Here is a 24589-nt window from a genome sequence, read left to right on the forward strand (position 1 = left end):
TGCAAACGCATCTCTGGTCTGAACTTGCTGATAACAGCTGCAGTGAATGCAGGAACACAGTTTGACAGATGAGTTAGTATCACAACAATGCCATTCAGGAAGCAAGAGTTGAAGAGGTAACACAACAGGCAATAAACTACAAACTACAATAAAAACTACAATAGGCATCACTTATCTCGAGTTCTTCCACTTCACTCCAGAAATTTATGTTCCACAAGTTGTGGATGATAGCACCGAGAGCAAAATCACGCATTCCACCAGAAATGACCTAAGGCTTTGTAGTCATTAATTATGCCCATGTGACCCAGAAATTTTGCGTAGTAAGTTAAAGCATTTAAAGCCAAATCTATATTGCTATGCCTTGCACAGCACAGGTATATGCTACATGACCAAATATGAATGACCGCAATGCAGGCTACTGAGGGACATTTACAATATAAGTTTGCTATAGAATGACCCCATTAAATGCCAGCAAATGTTGATTATTAATATTAGAAAGAATGGTCTGCTCGCGTGCAGCACATCAGAGTGCTGCTGTCTTAGCATTGCAGTCAAAATGAAAACATTCCTACCGCTTTTGTCCTCATGGTCCTCAGATGGCTGCAGCATCTTGCCTTGAATATTACTCGACTCCAAAGTGGCATCGTCTGCATGTGTCATAAAACATAATACAGAAGTGGTCGACACAGCCCACAAACAGAGAAGCTACAAAAAGTTTCCAGCCTTCAAATAAAAAAGAAAAGAAAACTACAAAAAAAGAGAAGAAGAGAGAACGAAAGAAACATGAAAGAATGTAGCTGCAGTCTCGTTTGAATGAAGCTATGGTGTACACTCGGCACAAACCACTCGAGCACTGTGCATGCACAGGTCAGCATCGCAGAAGATAGAATATTTAAGTTGTCGTTTTGGAGGGCTGCTGGGAATCAGTGAAACCCAGCACTGAAGCAGCTGCAAATTAAGAATGATAAATGTGTTCTTGGCACTACTAGTAGTGAAGATAGAAAAAAAAAAACTGAACACCCTTCACATCGCTGAAATGTACTTTTTCAAACTAGCCAATCACTGGGATACTATCCTTTTTGCTGCCTCTGTTTTCAGCTGGGGACCGCGAATGCGACACTAAATTTGTTCACAAGGTTGTTAAGCCGCCGCAGTTGACTGACAGCCGATATACAGCCATTTTACACTATAGGTTGATAGAAAACAGAGCTAGTTGACAAGTATTCATGTAAAAGAGACAGGGCTCGCAAACACGGACACAAGAGAAGTCCACAGGGGTCCAATACAAAATGGTGAGGCTCAAAATTTGCATCAAGAGCACTAACAAAAACAAATGTGCACCCAAAAGAAAAAGAAAAAATGTGGTTGATCTCCCTTTTTAGGAATCGGTAATACACAAAAGTGAAACGTGCAGCTGAGCTTTCATTGTGCATTGTTACGTCACAAAGGTGAATGTATGAATGCTACCGCAACAAATTGCAATGTCACGCAAAGAACAGCAAGCAGCTCTAAACATGCAGCGCACACCTCGAGCAGGCAGAAAGCACGCACGAAATAAGCATACACAGGAAGAGCGCGGACAAACAACTGTCACAGCTCGACACAAAACGAACGAAACAAATGCACAGGTATACACAGGACGAGCACAAACTGTAACGATTCTTACTTCGTGAGTGAGCGGCACGCTTCTTTCGTAAATGAAACTGCAGCACTAAGCACTAACAAAGTGATGTTCGTGCTCTCTTTAACAACTGTAAAGTCGAAGCAAACTTGCGGTAGAAGCACAAGAGGTACAAAGCGCTCAAATCATGCAATAAGCGCACTAGCGCAAGTAAGTGAGTGAGCCACCATGCTAGAGAACATCTATATGCACTTTAAGCACGCCATGCGGAGGCATGTGCGCATAGCATGGGGTGGTGCAACGCGGCGACGTTCAGAGCGTTTGCGCCCGTCGTGCCATCTCGCTACTGATGACGAAAACGCGCTGAAGTTACCGAGCTCCGAGGACCGCCAGCGGTACATAGTGTATATAGTAAACTGCTTGCCATTAACAAGACGGAGAAGGCTTGCTTTGTGGCATAGTGTGTAGTGTCACATGCTCAGGAGCGCGAGGTCGCTGGTTAGACCCTCCGCTGCGGAACTTTTTCTTCTCGTGTTTTTCTTTACAATTTGTTAGTATAGACATTTTACAATGTCATATCCGTTGTGCACTCCAGCATAAAACACTTAAAACAGATAGTGGTCAAATGTGAATTTATGAAAGAGCAATCACAAGTGCATCAACAAAACAATGCAATTAGCAATGCAAGTGTCCCATTGACACAGCCGGCACTCACCAGACTCGAGGCGCGTAGGCTGCGTAAGCACGGAATCAACTGATGCAGGACGGCTGCCTTCTTCCCCACCCGGGCTCAGCTCCCTGTGGGACAGACTATACACACTTACCATACAACCACTGCCTGCTTGCATTTTCACACTCCTATCCAGAATTTTTTAAAAGAAGTTCACCAAAGCACTACCCTCACGAGGATGACTGGTAGCGACACCACTGTTGCGAATGAAAATTTGGAGGTGACATACTCGCGCAAAATTTCACTGGTGTAACACTTCTCTAAGATAACTCTGGTCTCTCAAACCCTTGCTTTCATTCTTAACAATGCTTTTAAAACAAAGTGGTACTTAAGGGGGGACAATGCTAGATCATTTTGACTGATGACATAACTTTTCACAATAATCAGTAATTAATATTACTAGTACAGTGGAAATTGGCTGGTTAATTTAATAAATGAAGGCCAAACTTTCATTTTTTAATCTTTCACGAGAACCATTAACACCAGTATCTCTAACATTCTGAGTGTCTGGTCCTTTTAAGATGCAATACAGTCCACCATTACTGAAACAATTGAAGCTCATGGAGACACCAATGAAATATTGGGTGTCACTACTCTCTTTTTGCTATTTAACATACTTGGGCTAGTTAACATTTGCACACATTGAGGTTGGCTTTTTTTTTTTTATTTGGAGCAAGAGTGACAGTACCACCTTCATTTTTGCATCAAAAGTTGAATCGAGTGATGACGTTTCACTGGTTTGAAGGCACACTATGCGAAAAAAGCTATTTTACTACAACAGTCTGGGAAGACTGTATTATCACCACTACTGGATAGCATCAACTGTCATGGAAGCAGGAAGAAAAAAAAAAGCTGTTTAGAAGCTTTCAGATATTGGATTGTGATACACTGATCTAGGTTCAAATTGACAAAATGCCAGGATTTGCTTTTCTTTGGCTGAAACGCAATGATAAGACTCGGTGTGCACAAAAATAAATTGGTGGAATTTTTTCTAATACAATTGCAAGTCAGTTAAGGGTCTCATTGAAATAGCGCTAGCAGAGAGTTGGCTTCTTTTCAAATCCACAGCATAAATTTGTGCGACATGTAGAAGAAGAAGCATGATGCACATTAATAGAGCAAGGGGGCTACATTCACGCTGCGTTATGGACCAACCCACCTGAATAGCAACCTTTTTAAAATTTAAAAAAATTGAAGGAGTCTTAGATGCACCTTAGATGATATGTGTAACTCCTAAATAATAATAATAATATTAATAATAATAATATTAATAATAAATAGAACAGCAGGTCTGAAAGACGTTACCATCAGCAGCAGCAAAATAATATGTAACTTCTCTATATAGCTGAAACAGCACGTAAAATTAGTGAATATCTATGGTATAAAATGAAAATGTAGCAAAATGTGATCAATCCGAAGCCTCGGGTGAAAGATTCATGCTTTGAAAATTGCTACAAGCAATTTGTACCATAAATACAGAATGCTGCGATTAATTTTGTGTGCATTATTTCAAACTTGGCATGATATAGTCGCCACGCTGTATGAATGTTATTTATGGCAAAGGCCTTGCTTTGTATGGACGTTGAAACTTTAAAACATTGTTCAAAATACAGGACAGCCAACTAAGATACTGCTGGTAAATTAACTAAACAAAGGCACTGGCATCACAATACTATGCCAATAACATGGATTCGTACTGTGGTGTCTCCACATCTAATGGTAATTCGAATAAAGCGAACAGAAAAGAACACCAGGCTGGCGCGGAGTGCACAGCACTGTCACAGTGAAAGCTCGAACATTGGGTGGCCTTTCAGAGCCTTTTCTTAACACTAGTAACTGCTGCAAGCACACTTGCTGGGTACCCGCTCCACTATAAATAATGATAATTTTTACGTAGCAGGATGGCATTCACTATGCTATACTTCATCATTCTTCGGAGAAGCCTGGTATTCGCTACACACTTTATGTGAATATTGTACAATATTTTTTTATGCAGTCGCTGATGACGATGAAGAATTATGCCTAAAGTGGGTATGCGTCACAGCTAATAGGTGAACAAAAACAAGCTTTTGTAACGAGTTGGATCATTGGACGACCCACTCTTTACTCAACTCGCATTGTGCGACGCCTGGTTGTTCCTTTGATATTCTAAAATGTTTTATTACTCATATTAGCGCGATTCCTTTCCCGACATCAAACCAGCCTAAGGCCAGTTTTGCAGCGAGTTTCAAAGGCCGGCGTGGCTCAGTAATACTGGGCTGGCACGCAACAGACCCGGGCTTAAATCCTTGGCATATTTTATTTCTTATGTCTTGCAATATTGATTACAGCTTTTGCTGTAAAATGCAAGCAGACATGTGCATTGGCAGAAAAAAAACGCTTTTGAAGGGTATGAATATATCTAGAATGTCTCTGGCAAGACTGATTTTATGCTCAAACCAACTAAAGACAACAAGTTTACCAGTTGTAATTTTTTCCGAAACTTATTTTATATATACCGTTATTTGGTTACACTAGGCAGATAAAAGGAATGTCAGACACATGTCTGTTCTCGCACTTCGCTTCTCGTCTTAGTCCCACCCAGAATGTGTACCTCACTACTGTCTCCATATACACACATTCTTCCAACATTGCTGCATGTGTTTACCGACCACTCAGCTTCCGTAAAGCTAGTATCATTTCTGTACTACCACGTCACTGGCTAGAGAGGGGATGCTCAAGGCCCCGATGAAAGTATTCAATTTTGCATGCTTATATATACATGCACACGTACAAATGTATGCACAAACGTACGTGAATAATGGCTGACCCCCCCCCCCCCCCCCCCCCTCAAAAACTTCTCGCTATGCCTTTGTGCTGCACATATAAGAACCCAGCCCACAGAGCCATTCACTTGGTGCCAGATCTACAGTAGTATGTCCTAGCATCCAATTACCATCATTTAAAGGGGGCCATAACACGGTCACCCAACAATTTTCAATTTTTCAGCTAAAACTAGACGTAGAATGTCTATTGTGCTTATACAGATACAGTAAATCCCGGCAGTAAATCCCGCCCACCGCCGGCGACCGCCATTTTGCCACGGCACCATTGACGTCATGTGCAGTGAGGAGCAGTGCCATAGTCTTTTACCACAGTTTCAGCCACTACAAACCATTCAGTTTTAAATAAAGGGACACTAAAGTCAAATAACAATTTAAGTAAGAGTGAAAGCTCAATGTATGACAACGCCTAACACAACAATATTATCAACAGCAGTGCACTATTTACCGAAAAACTAAGGTAAATGCACCAGAACACATGCGCTACGATCGGACACTAGCAAAGTGATACCAATGATGTCAGGGTGATCGCCTACAATTATTCACTCGTAATAAAACTAGCTGCACAAAATAAAGAACTTCCTTGCGTCAAGAGACGTAATAAAGCACTGCTTGTTCCTTTCTGTTTGATTCAGGGAAAAGAGTACCCGGGTATTACTACAGGGAATAGCGTGAGCGGTTCAAAAGTTCAATTTTCGCCTGGCTTAACTCGACAGATGGTGCCATCTAGCGGGGCCCAGTTGAACCAATAATGTCTGCCATCTCGTGAGCGAATGGCAGGAAATTGTTGAATTGCCGTTGTTGCTGCTATGGCACCCGCTGCTTTTGTTCTGCTGCTGCTAGCGTCGGTGGCCACGCATTAAAGTTGGGCAACATTTTTCACGGCAACAGTGACGCTAGATGTTCCACGTGGGCGGGTAATTTGAAGTGGGCTAACCCGATGCAGAATGCGATTTCATTTCAAAATAAGCCCTTTCTTGGCACAAAAGTAACACTACAGGGTTTCTGTACTACCATTTAAACAATAAACATCCGGCTTTATAGTTGCCTTTAGTGTCCCTTTAATGCCAAGCCGAAGAAAGCTTAAATGTCTTGATTTCACGTGCAGCTGACCATGGAACAATATAGTTCGCTGCAATGCTGACACTAGCACAGCCAGCTGCTCATCACGTCACGGCTTGCGAGTGCACTAGTGTTGCCCGACTCCCAGGCCGCTCGCGTGTATATAGAAATATTTAATAGTAAATGAAGTGCTCGACAAAATGTGCTGAAATTTCGCCAGCTTGTGTGTGAATGCTGAAGGATTAACCCACATAGCACAGATTATGATTGAACATTGGGTGTCATGACCATTTGACGTATACTTTTCATTGTTACTCTGGTGTCTCATTAAAGCATCCACAAACACACCACTACAGCAGCACTACAGTTGCAGCACATAGGGCCATAAGTGAAGCAGCATCCGTACTACTGCGTCCTACTTAAAAAGGATGAAACAGACGTGAAAATGTTTCAAAATGGCAACACATATAATAGTAATGAATGATTTGCCAAGCAACAATACCACCAGGCAAAATGTATAAGCACTGTATTCATCACGGGGCAAGCCCGGCTTCTGCAATTCACACAAGATGAAAAAGTAACACGACTGCACTAGCTCATGTGCCCATGATGCAGTGTTGTGCAGTTTTGCTAGTGCCATGCAGGTACAAACAAAACAAAAAAATAAAAAGCTCACCGGTAATATGTATGGTCAATATCGCCACTTCCCATCACCCTATGAAGCAAAACAAAAAAACATAATAGAATACAACCAAACCTAGAAGATGCTAACAAACAAATAAAGAAAAAAGAAACTAAAGTCACAGGAAGCAACTTAAGTTTATAATACATGCTCAAAACCTCAAGGTGCAAGTGCACGTCAAGTGCTGCATATACACGAGCACGCATGCACACTGCATAACACTGCTCTACAACTTGAAAACAGTGCAGTCCGCACAATGAAAGAAAGGTAGCACATGCATGATAAATGATGCAACTGAATGAATGACACATAGCACGAGGTCTCTATTCTTCCGTGGCATTGTCAACACAAGGGTGCCAGCTGTGCTCTTCTTAGCAAGACTGCCTACAAACGTATCAATGCCTGGTGTCATCTCCACTTACAAATGGAAGTATAGTTCCGATGCTTGTTTTTTGCCTTGTGTTCTGTACAGGAGCATAGAACACAAGAGCAGCTAAAACATGATCTGCCTTTAAGGCAGGCTGCACTAAGCAGTAAAAATGCCTTACTTTGATGCAATTCTTTTTTGACTCCTTTTCTTTTAAACCCTCAAGAGGTGCTTTTTGATGACGATAACCGAGGCAGAAGAGCAGTAGCGGTCAAGCCAGTTTAGGATTTGGAGCAGTTTCCAAGAAGGAAACATGATGTCGCGGATCACTATGAGTGGTATACTAGTAAGTGTGCAACTATTTAGTGCAGATCCCAATTACTGTGTGGGCGGAAAATTTTGCTCTATTTTAAATAAACAAGAGGAGGAGGAGGAGGAATAAATGAGGAAGGACAGGGAGGTTAGCCAGTTCTCAGACCGGCTGGCTACCCTGTATAAACCCTAATAAACAAGACCTACAGTTACATCAATGACGCTCTTTGACATAGCCTAATGCAATGTGTTGGCTTCACTGCAGTGCAGTGAAGCACAAGTCAGGCGTGCTTCACTGCAGAAATGGTATTTGGAGCAATTTTTGGAGCAGCAGAATCTTACACTAAAATGCGAATTTGGAGCAGCTTATGGTAAATCAAACATCTATTTTTTATCACGAAAAACTAAGCCTGGAGCAAATAAGGCTTACATTTAGAAAAAAAAAGTATGTTCAAGCCTAAATCATGCAGAGTAAACAAGAGCAATGCTGTTTCTATATAAGTAGTATTTCGATCTACACCACTGAGCAAACAAACAATGATAAAGTCCACATTAGCACTTGCTGGGTCTGCCAAATTCGTTGACAGAATCCGTGACTTTAAATTCAGATCTATCAGGCTGGCGACCTTGAAATTCAAGGAATTTGTGAGACTGAGAAATAGGGGGGGGGGGGGGGGGGAATAGAAAAAAAAAACTTAGCATTTTTTTTTTTGGCGGCAGAAGTGTCATACACTGCTCGAAATGATTGCCAGTAACTTTTTCAGACGTCAGCAATCATACTAGTGCTCACAATTATGTGGTAGTATACACGCATTAGTAATTGAACGAAATTTGCTGTCCCACAAAAAATGCTAACAACCCTTTATGAATCATAATCCGCTTTTCCGCAGGACACCGGTGTATTGCGGCGAAAGTGGTTTAAGCAACGTTCCGCACGGGCTAGAACAAGACCAATACATTTTCGAACACTATTACACCCCCTCCCCCCTCACTTTTTTTTCCCCATTACGATGAGGGTTAAGTTTAGGGCACATCTCGCCTCGCTTGCAAGGTGCGTTTCACCAGATAAAGTCACAGCGGCGCACGCCCGTTGATCCAGCGACAGCATCGGATATCTATCACGGGGACGACGCAACTAACGCAACTGCAAGACAGAAAAATGTTTCATGTGCCATTGCTATGGCGGCCAACGTGTTCGCCGGCAACGCCGGCGTTCGCAGCCCGTCGACTCTGTTCGCGCGCGGAAAACGCGGTATGCGCTCCCAGCTCTAGTTGCTAACATGTCACAGCCACTTTCGCTGACTAGGAAGTTCATATTTCCCGCGAAGCGTTCGTGGCTACGGCACGCATTCCAAATACGATAGTTTTTTTTTTTTTTTTTTTTGGGGGGGGGGGGTACTTGCGACGCAAAAACTTCGGTCTGTCTGTCTGTACATTTGTCTGTTTGTCCGCCCTTAACGATGCCTTAAACGACACCAAGCGATACTCCGAACGGCCGACCCCATCCGCAGCGCCCACCAATATTGCTCAAGGTTCAGCGTTCATACTTGTGCGACTGTCAATTAAAAACAAAAACAATTGTTGCGGATATCTGAGGCACCGTAAGAACACGTCAATATTTTGTATGCGTGTATTTTTACTAGAAAAGGCATGCATAAGTCATTCGAAGGAGCGTAGCGCTTATTACGCTGCGCTGACGATGCAACGCTTTGCCGAGACGCCGCGGTGGTGGCACCTACCCGTCGCCTTGCGTTCTACACCTTATCGCCTCCGAGGCGGGCGCGCATGCCGCGCGCTTCGTTTTCCACGATAACTGCCAGATAGCGCTCATGTCTCACGTGTGACGCGTCTTGATGCGCTCGTTCGCCTCCGCTGCACGCTCGATGCACTCTGACGCAGTGCCTCCAGAATACCATTCACCGATTTTTCTTGCGCAGAACATCAAATTCTTGTTTTGTTCACTCTCCTCAGACGCTCTTTCGACGACATTTGTATTGTAACATGCAGATACGGGGCCATTTTTTTTTTGTCTGGCGTCGTCCCGCCGATAGGTACCCGTTGCGGTCAGTGGACCGATGGGCACACAGCTTTGTTACTTTATCTTGTTGATCACGTCTCGCGTGGTTAGGTTACCACGGTTTAAGGTCTGCGCGCTTGGATTGATTGAGAACTCAAACTGTAAGTGGGCAACATACGTGGCCTTCATTTCTCGCTGAAATTAGCGCAACTGAGAAAATTTCGAGGCTGGTCGGGCATTTTGACGCAATTTCGGTAAATTTCACGGATTTGACGCAAAAAAAAATGGGGAATTGTATCAATTTGGCGCAGATGTTGCACCCCTGACCAGGGAAAAGTACGAGCATGCCACGCTGGAATTCCGAGAATGAGAACTGCCACGATGTCATTCCAAAAAAGAGCCCTACATGAATACCAGCTGCCTAGCCAGTAAAAAAAAGATTCTTCGAGAACACGAAAATCCGCCTGTGGTTGGCATCGGGCCAACTTACTGCAGCTAATGCCCCATCGTATTCGATAGCTATTAAATGTTATTGCGCGCCCAAATAACCGTAAAAGGCGCATACACGAGGAGCGAAAACAAACGTGCGCGTTGAAATAATTCCACGCATCACAACCCCACAGACGGAAGGCTTAACCGCCACAACTGTTCCCGCGAAAGGCGCGCTTGCCGCACAGCCGCAACGCACGTGCCGGCACACCTGCCGCATCCAAGCGGAGGGCGAAAGAGCATCGCCAAGTGGCTTATTTGTTTCCCACTTGCTTGCGGTAGGGGTCCCGGCACGTGCCTTGCGGCTGTGCGGGAAGCGCGCGGAACGGCCCCGAGCAAATTTTAAGGCCGGACACACGCGGGTGCGTTCTAACGTTATTTCGGCGTCCCCGTGACTGTTCATACGCACCCTGGTTTTTGCCAATGCGCTACTGCGGCAGCTTCGTAATGAAAACGTGCGAGGAGCGCTTCGATGCGTGCGCGCTAGCGGCACCGCACTGTGCCGACCGCGGACTTAAACGTGCCTTAGCGTTAATTTTCCGCAACGCGAATTGACGAGCAGCGTTCTTATGCGTAAAATGAACGAACCTTTTGGGCGCTCGACGACGCCTGCGACGTGAGGGCATGACACCGTCTACAGCACAAGCTCAATTATCGGTGGCCAGCGTGCGCTACAACGTTTTAAAAGATGGGCCGCAGTGGACGGCACAAACTGCAGCTTGTGAATGGCGTGAAACGCCGCATATGTATAGCGCTAACCTCAGCATATGCCGCGGCATCTACTCGTGAAAAAAACTAAGTGCTGACGAGGCAGATCCACAAGACAACGCTTCGCAAAAGCTCGATAAGACCATGCGCGGTGCGGAGCACGCCAAGTCATCGCGTGGTTTCGCGACTACACTTCGTTTTGCCACAACGTGTTGCACACGATCGGCTCAATTGTGAATGTGCAGGCGGCGCCATATCCTTAAAACGTGTGAATGAGCGAAAAACTTCAGAGGCACCGCCACGACGCGACAGCAGCCGCACAACCATTGAGCCCGATGTGCCGCTAATCGATATCTTATCTCAACAGCTATGCCATGCTTTGATATGTGGCGTTTAAGGTCCCAAAACCACCACAGGATTATTAGAGACGCCGTATAGTGGAGGGCTCCGGAAATTTCGACCACCTGGGTTTTTTTTTTTTTTAGCGTGCAGCCAAATCTGAGCACACGGGCCTACAACATTTCCGCCTCCATCGAAAACGCAGACTCGATCCCGCGACCTGCGGGTCAGCAGCCGAGTACCTTAGCCACCTGACCACCGCGGCGGGGCAGCTATGCCGTGCTAGGTGCTGCTATAGCCCACACCCGCCTTCTCGGGCGCAAAGCCATTAGGGAGTTTTAGAATAGCGCACTGCGAGCCCTTGCGGTGCGGTCGCTGTCCCTGCGCATGCGTCGTACGCGAGCCGCCGTTCACGTTCGCGGCCCGCCCGCACAAAATCCGAAATAGCGTGCGGCGAGCGCGGCCCGCGAGGTGCTGGTGTCGAGGCTATGTATAGTTTCCGTGCATTTGAGCTTGCGGGGCAGCTGAAGTCCCTAGATTGTTCTCTTGTAAGGGAAAACGCTATTCTAAAACTAGACTGTTCTCTAGTAGGGGGCAAACGCTGTTCTAAAACACATATGGCACAAGGAATGCATGCAGGGCTTGCAAACGGTATTCTAAAACTCCCTATTGAGTTTTGCGCGGACGACACACGGCGCTACTCGATCCTATCTTGAACGATTCGCGCATCAATTGAAAGAGCGGGAGGAGATGGGTAAATTACAATAGGTCAAATACGCTCCACTGTCGTATATAAGCAGGCGAAAAAATTGACGCAATTAAGTTACACTCGGATAGGCATAGCGAGGCGCGGAGAAGTAGAACAGCAGCAAACCGCCACAGTTGGTCCAAAACTAAACACTGCACTTTCCAGGGGTGAAAAAAAAAAAAAAAGAGCCATCAAAATCGGCTGTCAACTGCAGAAAGGCACAAAGTGGTATCGCAGCACATTCCTTGGCTGGGTAGTTTAAAGGAGTACTGACACACAAATTGCACGTCTTATTTTTTTTTCCGTTGCAATAAGTAGCTAATGACCTGCTTATAACAGAGTTTGCCCGAGCGTGCCACGGTAAATTATTTAGCGACAGTTTTTATAGCGCGCCGTCGCACTTTCAATTTTACAGAGCGCCGATGAGAATGGAACCCAGCTTGTTTTGGTAGTAAACGCAGATGGACACGTGAGCACAGAAAAACGTCTATCTCGACTCCAAGGTTTCTATATGCACTGCGTTTTCTTCGCTCAATGATTTTACCACAAATCACAAGTCTAATGGTGGCTCAGTAGCTAGAGCATCGGACATGTTATTCAAAGGTCGCAGCCTTGCAAGTTTGGTCCCTGCCCATGGCAAGTCATCTTTTCATCCACTTTTCTTTCCTCACAATTACATAACAATTACTTCCAATAATACCCCGTATACTTTCCTTAGCATCTTTGTCTCTTAGTTCTCGTTAATATTGTGTCTAACAAAAAAAAAACAAGCCCTTATGTTTACACTTCTTTCCTTCAGTCCAAAACGTAAACCTTGAAAATGCTTTTTGTGGAAGCCATATTGTGGTACCACTTCCGTGGCAAAAAACATGCCAATCAAAAGTAGGTGACTACTTATAAGGAAAACAGTGCAAATGTCAAAAAGCAACGTACAACAATTCTGACTAGGCTGAGAATGGTCAACTTTTCCATGGCCAGTGCTCAATTAAGGATCACTTGGAGGTCTGAACCTACTTCAGGCAAGTTTCTTCCAACTACAGAGAAATTTCATTGATATTCCTAAGATACTGAGGGCACGTGTGGAAGAAAAGGAGAACGAGGTTGGCACGAGCGGTGATCTGCCAGATCCCTGGACTCTCGCATTCATCATCTCTTGTAAATAAAGGCATCTCACCAAAACAAGATTGGTGGAAGGTAGGGGGTACAGCGGAGCAATCCCAGGCAAACAATCACGAAAGCGCTACCTCAAAAACTGCGCCGAAGCCGCCGACTGGCTGGTCTACCACCGCTCTCTATGGATCCGATTGCTGACGGCGACACCACGCACTCTTCGTCTGGCGCTACGTGGCCCCGACACATGGTACCACGAAGCTTCTCTGGGAGGGTCGGAGAAGACGCCCGCGAATGGCTGAAACACTTCAACCGTTTGAGTAAATACTATTGTTGGGATGCGGCCTCCCAGTAATCCAATGTCGGATTGTTTCTTCAAGGGACGGCGTTGGTGTGGTTTGAAAACCACGAAGAAACATTAAGGACTTGGGAAGCGTTTGAGAAAGAAATAGCGAGCTGCTTCGGGGACCCATTGATGAAGAAAAAGAACGCTGAGCAAACTTTGATGCAGCATGCTCATGCTCAAGTGCCCGGTAAAACATGCACAACCTATATTGAAGAGATTCTGATATTGTGCAAGTCTGTAGACCCACGCATGAAAGAAGATGACAAGGTTGGGCATCTCCTCAAAGGGGTTGCTGAGGATGTGTACACTTTCCTCATCGGCAAGGGCACCTTTGCATCTGTAGCGGACGTAATCCAACACTGCCGCACGTTTGAGACCCTGAAGGCTAGGTGCATCACTCCCAAATTTCGTAGACTTGCGAACGTCACCACCGTTGCAAGTGTCGATGTCCCTCCAACATCATCCTGTGATCTTGCCTAAATGATCAGGCAAATCGTACGCGAAGAACTTGGACAACGTGATGCTGTTAACCCGCCGAGGGCACATGCTAGCAACACCTCCCCGCCATACGATGCTATGTGTGCTGCCATTGATGCCACGCTATATGATGTGCCCCAATCAAGAGCACCAGAGCCCCCATCCGACAACCAACATCACTGTCGCAATCTCCAGAAAGCCTCCCGCCAACCGCCTACAATGGTGTCTTCGTGGGACGATCATGGATACATGGCGCCTCGTGGAAGGTTTAGCGACATGCGTGAGGCCCCTGTGTGCTATAACTGCGGTTTCCGTGGACATGTGGCTCGATTCTGTAGTCAGAGGCGTCGCCCCCAGCAGCGCTACTACGAAAGATAATCAGCTTCTTCTCAATAAAACCGCTGGTGCGGTGGTATGCGCTCGATGCGGGACACGTACGTTGGGGACCGCTTCCAGTAAACCACCCACAGTGATACATATGTGGGACGCAATATCTACCGGAATTTACGCAACAACTTGCCTTTCTCCGTGCGAAGCATGACGCCCCCCGCAACACGCCGGTTCCGTTCCCCATCTCCTGGTCGACGCGTCACCTCCCACCTCCGGGAAACTAGATGATGCGGCCAATGGAGGTGAGGTCGCCGAACATTTTTCACTACATACACCTATGCCTCCACTTGTTTTTATGACGCAAAATAAGGTTCCCCGTGCTTATTGATGGACTTCCTACGATGGCTTTGATAGATACTGGAGCAACTGTTTCAGTGATGAGTCTTAACTTCAAATTGCCGCTAGGACATAAAGTGATGTTTCACTGGGACAGTTGTGCATCATTTCGTGCAGTGAGCGGGGAGACGCTGTGCCCGATCGGTGGGTGTGTTGTTAGTGTCACTTTGGGCGACAAGGTGTTCGAGGCTGAATTCGCTGTCCTGACCAGCTCCACCCATGACATCATCTTGGGAATCGATTTTCTACGCGAGTGCGGTGCTACTGTAGATTGCGGTGCTGGCAAGATTATGCTATCGGCATTTACTGACGATCCCAGGCGCTGTCAAGAATCTATCACCGTCATTGAGGATGTTGTCTTGCCGCCCATCTCGATGAAGAACGTACGCATTGACGCTTCTGCCTCGGATGCCGGCACGTTTGATGCTCTTGTGGAGCCCATTCCTCTTAATTGCGCCGAGAAAAATGTGCTCGTTCCGCATTGTGTTCTGTCGATCAGTGATAGGCGATCGACCTTATGGGTGTCGAACTATTCAAATGAACCGGTCATGCTACCCTGCGGATTGCGACTCGCACTCTTCGAACAAAATGCGAGCAATTTTATTGCATCATTAAGCGACGAGAGCGTAGATCCTATTCGTGCAACACACTATACAGAAGCCAACTTTCTGAGTATGGTAAACAAGTCGCTATCATCACAAAAACGTCAAGCTTTGGTCGAAGTCCTTGCGAAGCACGCTACTATATTTGACTTTGCGCAGAATGAAGAGCAAATAGGTGTACTCGAGTCCCGTACTCGCCACAGGATTGACACAGGATCCGCTCATACTATCCGGCAGAAACCATACCGTGTCTCATCTGCGGAGCGCAAGGTCATTGCTCAACAGGTAGAAGAGATGTTAAAAAAAAGGGTCATCCAAGAGTTGTGTAGCCCTTGGGCTGCCCCTGCGATTCTTGTCCGAAAGAAGGATGGTACATGGCGATTCTGCGTGGACTACAGACGGCTCAACTCTGTTACTAAAAAGGATGTCTACCGGCTTCACAGGATTGATGACGTAATCGAGGTTGTTTACATTCGGCATCGTACTTCTACTCCGTGGATTTGAGATCAGGTTATTGGCAAATCCCCATGCACCCGAATGACAAAGAGAAAATGGCCTTCATTACCCCAGATGGTCTATTTGAATTCAATCTAATGCCTTTTGGCCTATGCAACGCTTCGGCCCAAATTGAGCGCTTCATGGACTCTATATTACGTGGACTAAAGTCGGAAGTTTGTCTTTGCTACCTGGATGACATTATAATTTTTGGCCGTACATTCGATGAGCACAACCATCGTCTAGACATTGTTCTCACCTGCCGTGAGAGAGCTAAGCTCACCCTGAACTCTAAGAAGTGTCACTTCGGCAGCCGTGAGACTCTCGTTCTCAGTCACCTGGTGGACAAGCATGGCATTCGACCCGACCCCCAGAAAGTCGCTGCAGTCAGCAGCTTCGAACACCCTCAGTCGGTACAAGAGTTGCGAAGCTTTTTGGGCCTATGCTCATACTTCCGTCGCTTCGTGCCCAAGTTTGCCGACGTCGCTTACCCTTTGACGTCCCTACTCAACAAGAACGCACCTTTTCGGCGGTCAGCGGAATGCAAGTCGTCTTTTTCGCAACTCCAGTTTGTTCTTACGTCAGGGACCGTACTTCGCCAATATGACCCATCTGCTGCCACAGAAGTTCCCACCGACGCCAGTAGTGTAGGTATCGGTGCCGTCCTGGTCCAACGCCATGGAGCTGCTGAACACGTCGTCGCCTACGCCAGTCGCTGTTTAAGTAAACCGGAATGAAACTATACTGTCACAGAGCAGGAATGTCTCGCGGTCATATTTGCCGTGCACAAGATTCGCCCTTATATCTATGGACGCATATTCTCAATTATCACGGACCACCATTCTTTATGTTGGCTCACTGGACTACGGGGCTCATCTGGTCGTCTTGCTCGTTGGGCGTACCGATTGCAAGAACCACGACTTTGAAGCCTGTTACAAGAGCGGTCGTTGTCATGCCGACGCCAATCGCCTTTTACGGTTTCCCCTTCCGACAACCAAGTGTGACACTGACAACTTTGATGAATATTTGGCAGTAGTGGATACTCCGTTTCCTGACCTAACAACTTTTTGAGCAGAGCAACGCAGCGACAACAATCTCGCTTCTTTCTTTATTTTTGGAACAAACGATCAACGTGGTTTCGTCGTAAAGGATGGCGTTCTTTACAAAAAGAATTATTCCGGCGTAGGCCCTCGCCTACTTCTAGTTGTGGCTACAAGTCTGCGACAACACGTACTTCGAGCAATGCACGATGACCCAACATCTGGCCATATGGGTTTTTCTAGGACATTTTATCGCACGCAAGAACGCTTCTTCTGGCTGAAGATGCGTAAAAGTGTGACTGCACATGTTGCGAGCTGTGAGCAATGTCAACGCCACAAGCATCCTACAACTCCACCAGCCGGACTACTTCATCCCATAGCACCCCCTGGTTCACCATTTGACGTCGGTGTTGACCTGCTCGGACCTTTTCCGCGATCAACGAACGGCAACCGATGAATTATTGTGGGCATTGACCACCTCACACGCTGTAGAGATAGGTTTGCACTAGGCTTACCTACTATGCGCAACCGTGTAGGGATGCGACGTCCTCCACTGCCGCTGCGTGCGAAGACGTTGCGGCCGGGTTCGTCGTTTTCTCCGGCACGGCGCAGAAACCACGCACGAGGCAGGATAACAAGAACAGGTTTATTAACCCAAGATGCAGCACAGTGCGACACTCACGGGCTTGCAGGCCGTATAGGGAACTTCGCAAGACCGAGCAAGTACGCTTGCCTAGGGCGCGACGACTCCCGCACAAGGGCCGAAGTCGAACGCACGAACGAGAAGCCGCCTGCTTAGCAGCGCGTCAACCCCTCATGAAGGCCTGAGAGCATTTGCCGCGACGAGCGAGTCGGGCGCAACACAGCTCGTAGGAGAGGAGGATGTCACGCGCCCCCATAGGGAAATGGCGCTGCGTTGCGACGTAGGCCCGCGCAGTGTGCCCGTACATGCCAGCGCGGGAAGGAGCTGACGGTTGACTGGCCCAGACCAAGAGGCGCCCTGGCAGCCATCTTGGCAAATGCCGGCGCTTATGCGCGCCCGGGCTACGCTGTCGGCGCGCGTGCGGCAGCTGGGGAACGAGGCGCCACGTAGGAGGGCGCTCGCGATTCCCACAACGCTACGCTGAAACTGCGGCGATTCCTGCGGCAACGGCCACTCCAGTTTCACAGTTCATGCTGTCGCACATTATATTACGCCATGGATCCCCCCCGTGTCATCATCAGTGATCGCGGGCGGCAATTTGTTGCCGATGTAGTTGAAGACCTCCTTCGTCTTGCTTCGTGCCATTTTCGTCACACCACCCCGTATCACCCGCAGGCTAATGGTTTGACGGAACGAACTAATAGAACTCTCATGAACATGATTTCCATGTATGTTGATTCCGGACACAAAACATGGGACGCGATCTTGCCATTTATAACTTTCGCCTACAACACTGCACAGCACAAAACAACAGGATACAGTCCATTTTATCTGCTCTATGCACGCCAACCCCGCACAGCTCTTGACACTATTCTTCCTTTTTCCGAGACTGATCAACCCACTCTCGCCGAAATAATTTGCCGCGCAGAAGAGGCCCGGCGCATCGCCTGTCTTCGAACTTTCGTCTTCCAGAAACGCTCTAAGAAACGCTCTAATTTGCGCCCGTGGTGTTTGCCTCTTTTCCTTGTGTCCGTGTACGTGTTTGCGCAAAGAAGTCATGAATGAGTACCAACTCGCCCAACTTTCAGTACTGTTTGCTCTAAGAACCGTTACGACAGAAGTCACCAGCATGTATTGTTTGAGAAAGGGGATTTGATGTGGCTTTTGACGCCGCTTCGCAAACGCGGCCTCTGCCAAAAGTTTCTGGCCAACTACACTGGTCCGTTTGTTGTCCTGGAATGTCTCAGCGATGTCACGTACGTAATATCTCAGCTGTTGTCAACTGGTGGCCGCTCAAGCGAGACCAACGTCATTCATGTTGCCCGTTTAAAACACTATCATCATCGCAACGAAGCCTAACTCGCCCAATGGGCATCGTCTGCAAAGGGAGAATTGCTACGATATTCTTACAAGAAAACGTATATTTGCAGATATTTACGACATTTACAAGCGACGACAATGCCTGGCACACTGGCGGGCTGAGACCAGTCTCTATCCACTTCGTAGTCTTTTTCTTCCTGGCAGAGACCCTCTACCGCTTTATGCCCCAATCCCATTACTGCCTTGTGGCACTACCCCGCAACGTTAAAAAGAGCCGACCCGGCGCTTGTCACGGAAGGGGAGTGTTGGGTGACACATAAGGCTTCAGTCTTACGACGTGCACAGTAGCTGGTGGTGGCATTGAGTGAGCTTCATCGACGACTCGCTGTATCTCGTAGGTGAGGTTGGTGATCTTGCATAGAACTTTGTATGGTCCGTCATAGCGAAATAAAAGGTTTTCTGAGAAGCCGATGTGACGACATGGGGTCCACAAGAGTACTAGAGAACCTGGTGCATATGAAACTTCACGTTGGTGACAATCATATCGATCTTTCTGAGAGGCTCGAGAAAGTATGAGTCGTTCTCGGGCAATCTGTCGTGCTCCGTCGGCTCGCTCTATGGCATCGCGGACGTATGTGACGGGGAGCTTGAACCGGGAAGGAGTGTATCAAGAGGCAGAGAGGGTTCACGTCCATAAAGAAGGTAGAACGGGGAATAGCCTGCGGTGTCATGTCTGGAGGAGTTGTAAGCGAAGGTGACGTAAGGTAACGTTGCGTCCCAGTCACGGTGTTCAGGAGAAACATACATTGACAACATGTCGGTGGTAGTGCGATTCAAGCGCTCTGTAAGTCGATTAGTTTGTGGATGGTATGCCGTTGTGAACTTGTGGTTCGTGGAACAAAAACGTATAATATCCTGGACGACAGGAGATAAAAAGTACCGGCCTTGGTCAGTAACGAGCTGTCGAGGAGCGCCGTGATGCAAAATGATGTCATGCCGTAGAAAGTCTGCGACATCGGTAGCGCAGCTGGTTGGAAGGGCGCGGGTGATCGCGTAACGTGTCGCGTAGTCGGTCGCCACGGCAACCCATTTGTTCCCGGATGCAGAAGTGGAAAACGTACCGAGAAGGTCGAGCCCTACACGGTAGAATGGTTCAGCAGGGATCTCAATAGGGTGAAGAAGGCCAGCTGGAAGCGATGTTGGTCGTTTTCGACGTTGACAAAGGTTGCAGCTGGTGACATACTTTTGCACAGAGCGATATAGGCGTGGCCAGAAAAAACGGCGCCGGACGCAATCATAAGTGCGGTTGACTCCCAGGTGACCAGCGGCAGGTTCACCATGAAGCTGTCGGACATCTACACGCAAATGGGAAGGCACGACGAGAAGGCGGTCAGGACCATTAGGGCGCATGTTGTGGCGGTAGAGAATCCTTTCAAGAAGAAAATACAAGTTCAGAGAAGTGGGTGGAGTAGCGGAACTCGGGCTTTCCATGATGGGAAGTAAATCCGGGTCGCGGCATTGCTCAGAAGCGATATCAAGAAAGTCTGATATTGATAAGACGCAAGCCTCAGTAGCTCTCTCTGTGGCGTCTGGTGGATCCACTGGATACCGCGACAGGCAGTCGGCATCTTGATGGAGGTGACCAGATTTATACACGACCGAGAAGGTGTATTCTTGGAGGCGGAGAGACCAACGACCGAGACGTCCTGTGGAATCCTTGAGCGAGGAAAGCCAGCAGAGTGCATGATGGTCAGTTACAACAGTAATACTGCGGCCGAACAGGTACGGGCGAAATTTAGCGACAGCCCAAACAAGAGCAAGACACTCTCTTTCGGTGATGGAATAGTTCTTCTCGGCAGGGGATAAAAGGCGGCTGGCGTAGGCGATGATGCAGTCACATCCATGCTGACGATGAGCTAAAACAGCACCGATTCCGTGGCCACTCGCGTCAGTACGAACTTTTGTCGGGGCAGTCTGATCGAAGTGGGCTAATATTGGCGTAGTCGTGAGGGCTGCAATGAGCGCTGAAAAGGCAGCACTTTGAGGCGAGTTCCAAGTAAATGGGACGTCCTTTTTAAGAAGCTTGGTGAGAGGCCGTGCAATATCGGCGAAATTCCGGATGAAGCGGCGGAAATATGAGCACAAACTAAGGAAGCTCCGGACATCCTTAGCAGAAGAGGGTACGGGAAATTGAGTCACTGCGCAAATTTTGTCCAGGTCGGGCTGTACCCCAGATGCGTTAACGAGGTGACCAAGTACAGTTATTTCACGACGGCCGAAACGGCATTTGGAGGAGTTCAGCTGGAGACCAGCGTGGCGGAATACTTGGAGAATACTGGACAGTCGCTCAAGATGGCTTGCGATAGTCGGTGAAAAAACAATTATGTCATCTAAATAGCATAAGCAAGTGGACCATTTAAAGCCGCGCAGAAGGGAATCCATCATGCGCTCGAAGGTGGCCAAAACGAAGGTGGCCAAACAAAGCCAAAACGGCATTACTTTGAATTGGTATAACCCATCGGGGGTTACAAATGCTGTTTTTTCTCGGTCCCGTGGGTCAACAGCGTATCTGCCAATGACCAGATCGAAGGTCAATGGACGAGAAAAACTTTGCGCCATGAAGGCAGTCAAGGGCGTCATCTATTCTTGGTAAGGGGTAAACGTCCTTCTTAGTGACCTTGTTGAGATGTCTATAGTCGACGCAAAACTGCCATGTGTCGTCCTTCTTGACAAGCACGACCGGGGATGCCCACGGACTAGATGAATGTTCGACGACGCCTTTGGCGAGCATTTTCTCGACCTCTTTCTGGATGACAGAGCGTTCGGCAGCGGAGACACGGTAAGGGCGGCGATGTATTGGGTTGGCATCGCCGGTGTTGATGTGATGGGTCACAACTGATGTCTGGCCTAAAGGGCGGTTGTCAAGATCGAATATGTCCCCATAGGATGTCAACAGACGGTGGAGGTCTTGTGCTTCGGAGGGCGAAAGATCTGGCGCTATCATTTTGTTAATGTCAATGATTGACGGGTTGGGCGCAGTGAGCAAGTTGACGTGCAGAGTAGGTTGCTCAGCCGACAGTTCAGAAATATCACACTCTTGCACCGACGACATGACGCCTAGTTTAATACCAGCAGGCAGCACGTGCGTGGAGAAACCAAAGTTCAAAAGAGACAAATGGGTCTGGTTGTGGTGTACTCTCACCACGGTGTGCGGGACAGCAATGGAGTGCTTTAGCACAACGTCGATAATAGGTGAAACGACATATTCACCATCGCGCACAGGCGGATCACGCACGAGCTGCATGTAAGTCGCAGCTTGCAGCGGAAGATGCAGGAACTCAGTGGCACAAAGGCGACTTTGAGCATCACAGGCAACAGCAGCGTCAAAAGGAAGCTCCAACTGAAGAGCAGTCGATAAGGGCGGAGTGCGCAGAGAGAAAGTCTAGACCGAGAATCACGTCTTGTGGGCACTGCTCAAGCACGGTGAACAATACCACGGTCTGGCGGCCAGCAATACAGTACACACGCGAGAGGTGCACATGCCGAGAACGGTAGATGTGTTCCCATCGGCAAGCATTACTGCACACTTAATAGGAGGCGTGATCACTCTTCGCAGTTTAGTACAGAGAGCAGCGCTCATGACTGAAACTTGTGCGCCAGCGTCTATGAGGGCTGTAACGGTTACGTCATCCACCAATAGGTCCAAAATATTGTGGCGTGTAGGAATTGTCAACAGAGGATTTGCGGAACGGGTCATTAATGCAACGTCACCTCCGGGAGCTGCATGGTCTAGTTTCCCGAGGTTGAGGGCCATGGTCGTACAGGGGACCTGGATCGAGAAATCATCGGCGAGAGAGATCGGCGGCCTTGGGGTGATGGTGACCGGCTGAACCTTCGGCCCTGAACGTTAGTAGGAGCAGGCTGTAGATCGTACGGAGTAGAAAACTGGCGAGAGTTGCCTTCAAAGCGAAGCCATGTCCCAGCGTTCCAAGATGAATTGGATGTCCAACGATTGCGACAGTAGCGCGCAATGTGGCCGGCGCGAGAGCAGTGAAAGCAAGTCGGTCTATTATCCGACGTTCTCCATTCAGCAGGGTTGACTTGATTTGACTGATATGTGGGGTTTAACGTCCCAAAACCACCATATAATTATGAGAGACGCCGTAGCGGAGGGCTCCGGAAATTTAGACCACCTGGGGTTCTTTAACGTGCACCCAAATCTGAGCACACGGGCCTACAACATTTCCGCCTCCATCGGAAATGCAGCCGCCGCAGCCGGGATACGAACCCACGACCTGCGGGTCAGCAGCCGAGTACCTTAGCCACTAGACCGCCGCGGCGGGGCATTCAGCAGGGTTCCGGTAGCGGGAAGGGTAGCGTGAAGGGTACACCAGAATCTGGTTAACAGAAGCAGAGCTCTCGGTAGTGCGAACAGCGCAAACAGGTGCGATGCCGAGATTTGCTATTTCTTGGCGAACGACGGCTTGGATGAGGGAGACTGTGGATGCATTGTTTTGAGGGCCATCGGAAGCGATGGCTGCAGGAGCCATTGCTTCGAGTTCGCGGCGAACGATTCGGGTGACATTTTCGGACGATGTAGCTTGCGTGAACTTGGGGCTGTCTTCGCAGGTCGAAGTGGCTGCAGTATTAGGCAAATGCACAAGCTGGCGGGTTATGCAACGGTTCTTGGCGTGCTCGAAGCGCTGACATTCCTTCACAACCACGTCGACGGTGGTGCAATCTTTAACGATCAACAGATTGAAGTTGTCATCGTCAATTCCCTTTAATATGTGAGCGATTTTGTCAGTTTCGCTCATGTTCTCGTCCACCTTTCGACAGAGGCCCAATACGTCCTGTATGTAAGATACAAACGATTCCGTCGGTGTCTGCACGCGACATTCCAGGTCTTTCCTCGTGGCCTGCTGTCACCCAAATGGCCTGCTGAACAATTCGACAAGCTTCAGTTTGCAAATGTCCCAGCTGGTCAACTCCGACTCATGCGTCTCATACCAGGTGAGCGCCGTATCCCGCAAGTAAAATACAACGTTGGCCAGCATCAACGTGGGGTCCCACTATTCGCTCACGCGCTCGTACAATGCGACCCAATCTTCAACATTCACCTTGTCCTTGCCTGTGCCCGAGAAGGTTCCGGGGTCTCGTGGAGGCAGGAGAATCAGAGGAGGCAGCTGCTGCTGCTGCGGCTGCTGTTGCTCTTGTGGGTGGGCCTGTTGAGCCATTGCAGGAAAATGAAGATGGCGACCACTCCGAAGTTCCATGTTGGTTTGCCGGGAAAGCCAGATAGGCGTACCCAGCACCTCCACCAATAATCTTACAAGGAAACGTATATTTGCAGATATTTACGACATTTACAAGCGACGACAATGCCTGGCACACTGGCGGGCTGAGACCAGTCTCTATCCACTTCATAGTCTTTTGCTTCCAGGCAGAGACCCTTTACCGCTTTATGCCCCAATCCCATTACTGCCTTGTGGCAATATTGAGGGGACGCGTGGAAGAAGAGGAGAACGAGGTTAGCAGGAGCGGTGATCTATCAGATCCCTGGACTCTCGCATTCATCATCTCTTGTAAATAAAGGCATCTCACCGTAACAATATGTTTCTCACAGAAAACGAAAAATGCATTATGCAGTAGTCGTATTAGCCCATTAAGATTAAAAGAAAAAAGGAGGGAAGTCAGAATTTCTGTATTCATTGATACTTTTGGTTATGAAACGTTTCATTCATATGAAATATGAATGAGATGTTTTTTCTATGAAAAACATTCCTTCATATAAAATACACTCAAGCCTCATTATAACAAACTCACATCTGCCATGAAAATACTTTGCTATATTTGAAATTACGTTATAAACAATTATTTGTAACACTGTATTTATCACAAAGATATTGGTCACTGTAACAGAACTTGGTGTT

General features: G+C 47.7%; 1 protein-coding gene across 9 annotated transcripts in view; it reads right to left on the reverse strand.

Annotated features, from left to right (window-relative positions):
- The window catches only part of Alh (coiled coil domain containing protein Alhambra), a 76161-nt gene that overhangs the window by 23550 nt on the left and 28022 nt on the right, over positions 1–24589 (reverse strand). For 3 of the 9 annotated variants that reach the window (XM_075895347.1, XM_037436167.2, XM_037436164.2), the window contains 3 exons: positions 6912–6950; positions 2337–2431; positions 573–647 (listed from right to left, as the gene is read on the reverse strand). In XM_075895347.1, the coding sequence (XP_075751462.1) occupies positions 573–647; positions 2337–2431; positions 6912–6950 (209 nt within the window). The remainder of the gene's footprint in view (positions 1–572; positions 648–2336; positions 2432–6911; positions 6951–24589) is intronic. The other 6 variants (XM_075895376.1, XM_037436168.2, XM_037436165.2 and 3 more) reach the window with 3 other exon arrangements.

The sequence above is a fragment of the Rhipicephalus microplus genome, chromosome 1, assembly GCF_043290135.1.
Source record: "Rhipicephalus microplus isolate Deutch F79 chromosome 1, USDA_Rmic, whole genome shotgun sequence".
Classification (NCBI taxonomy): domain Eukaryota; kingdom Metazoa; phylum Arthropoda; class Arachnida; order Ixodida; family Ixodidae; genus Rhipicephalus; species Rhipicephalus microplus.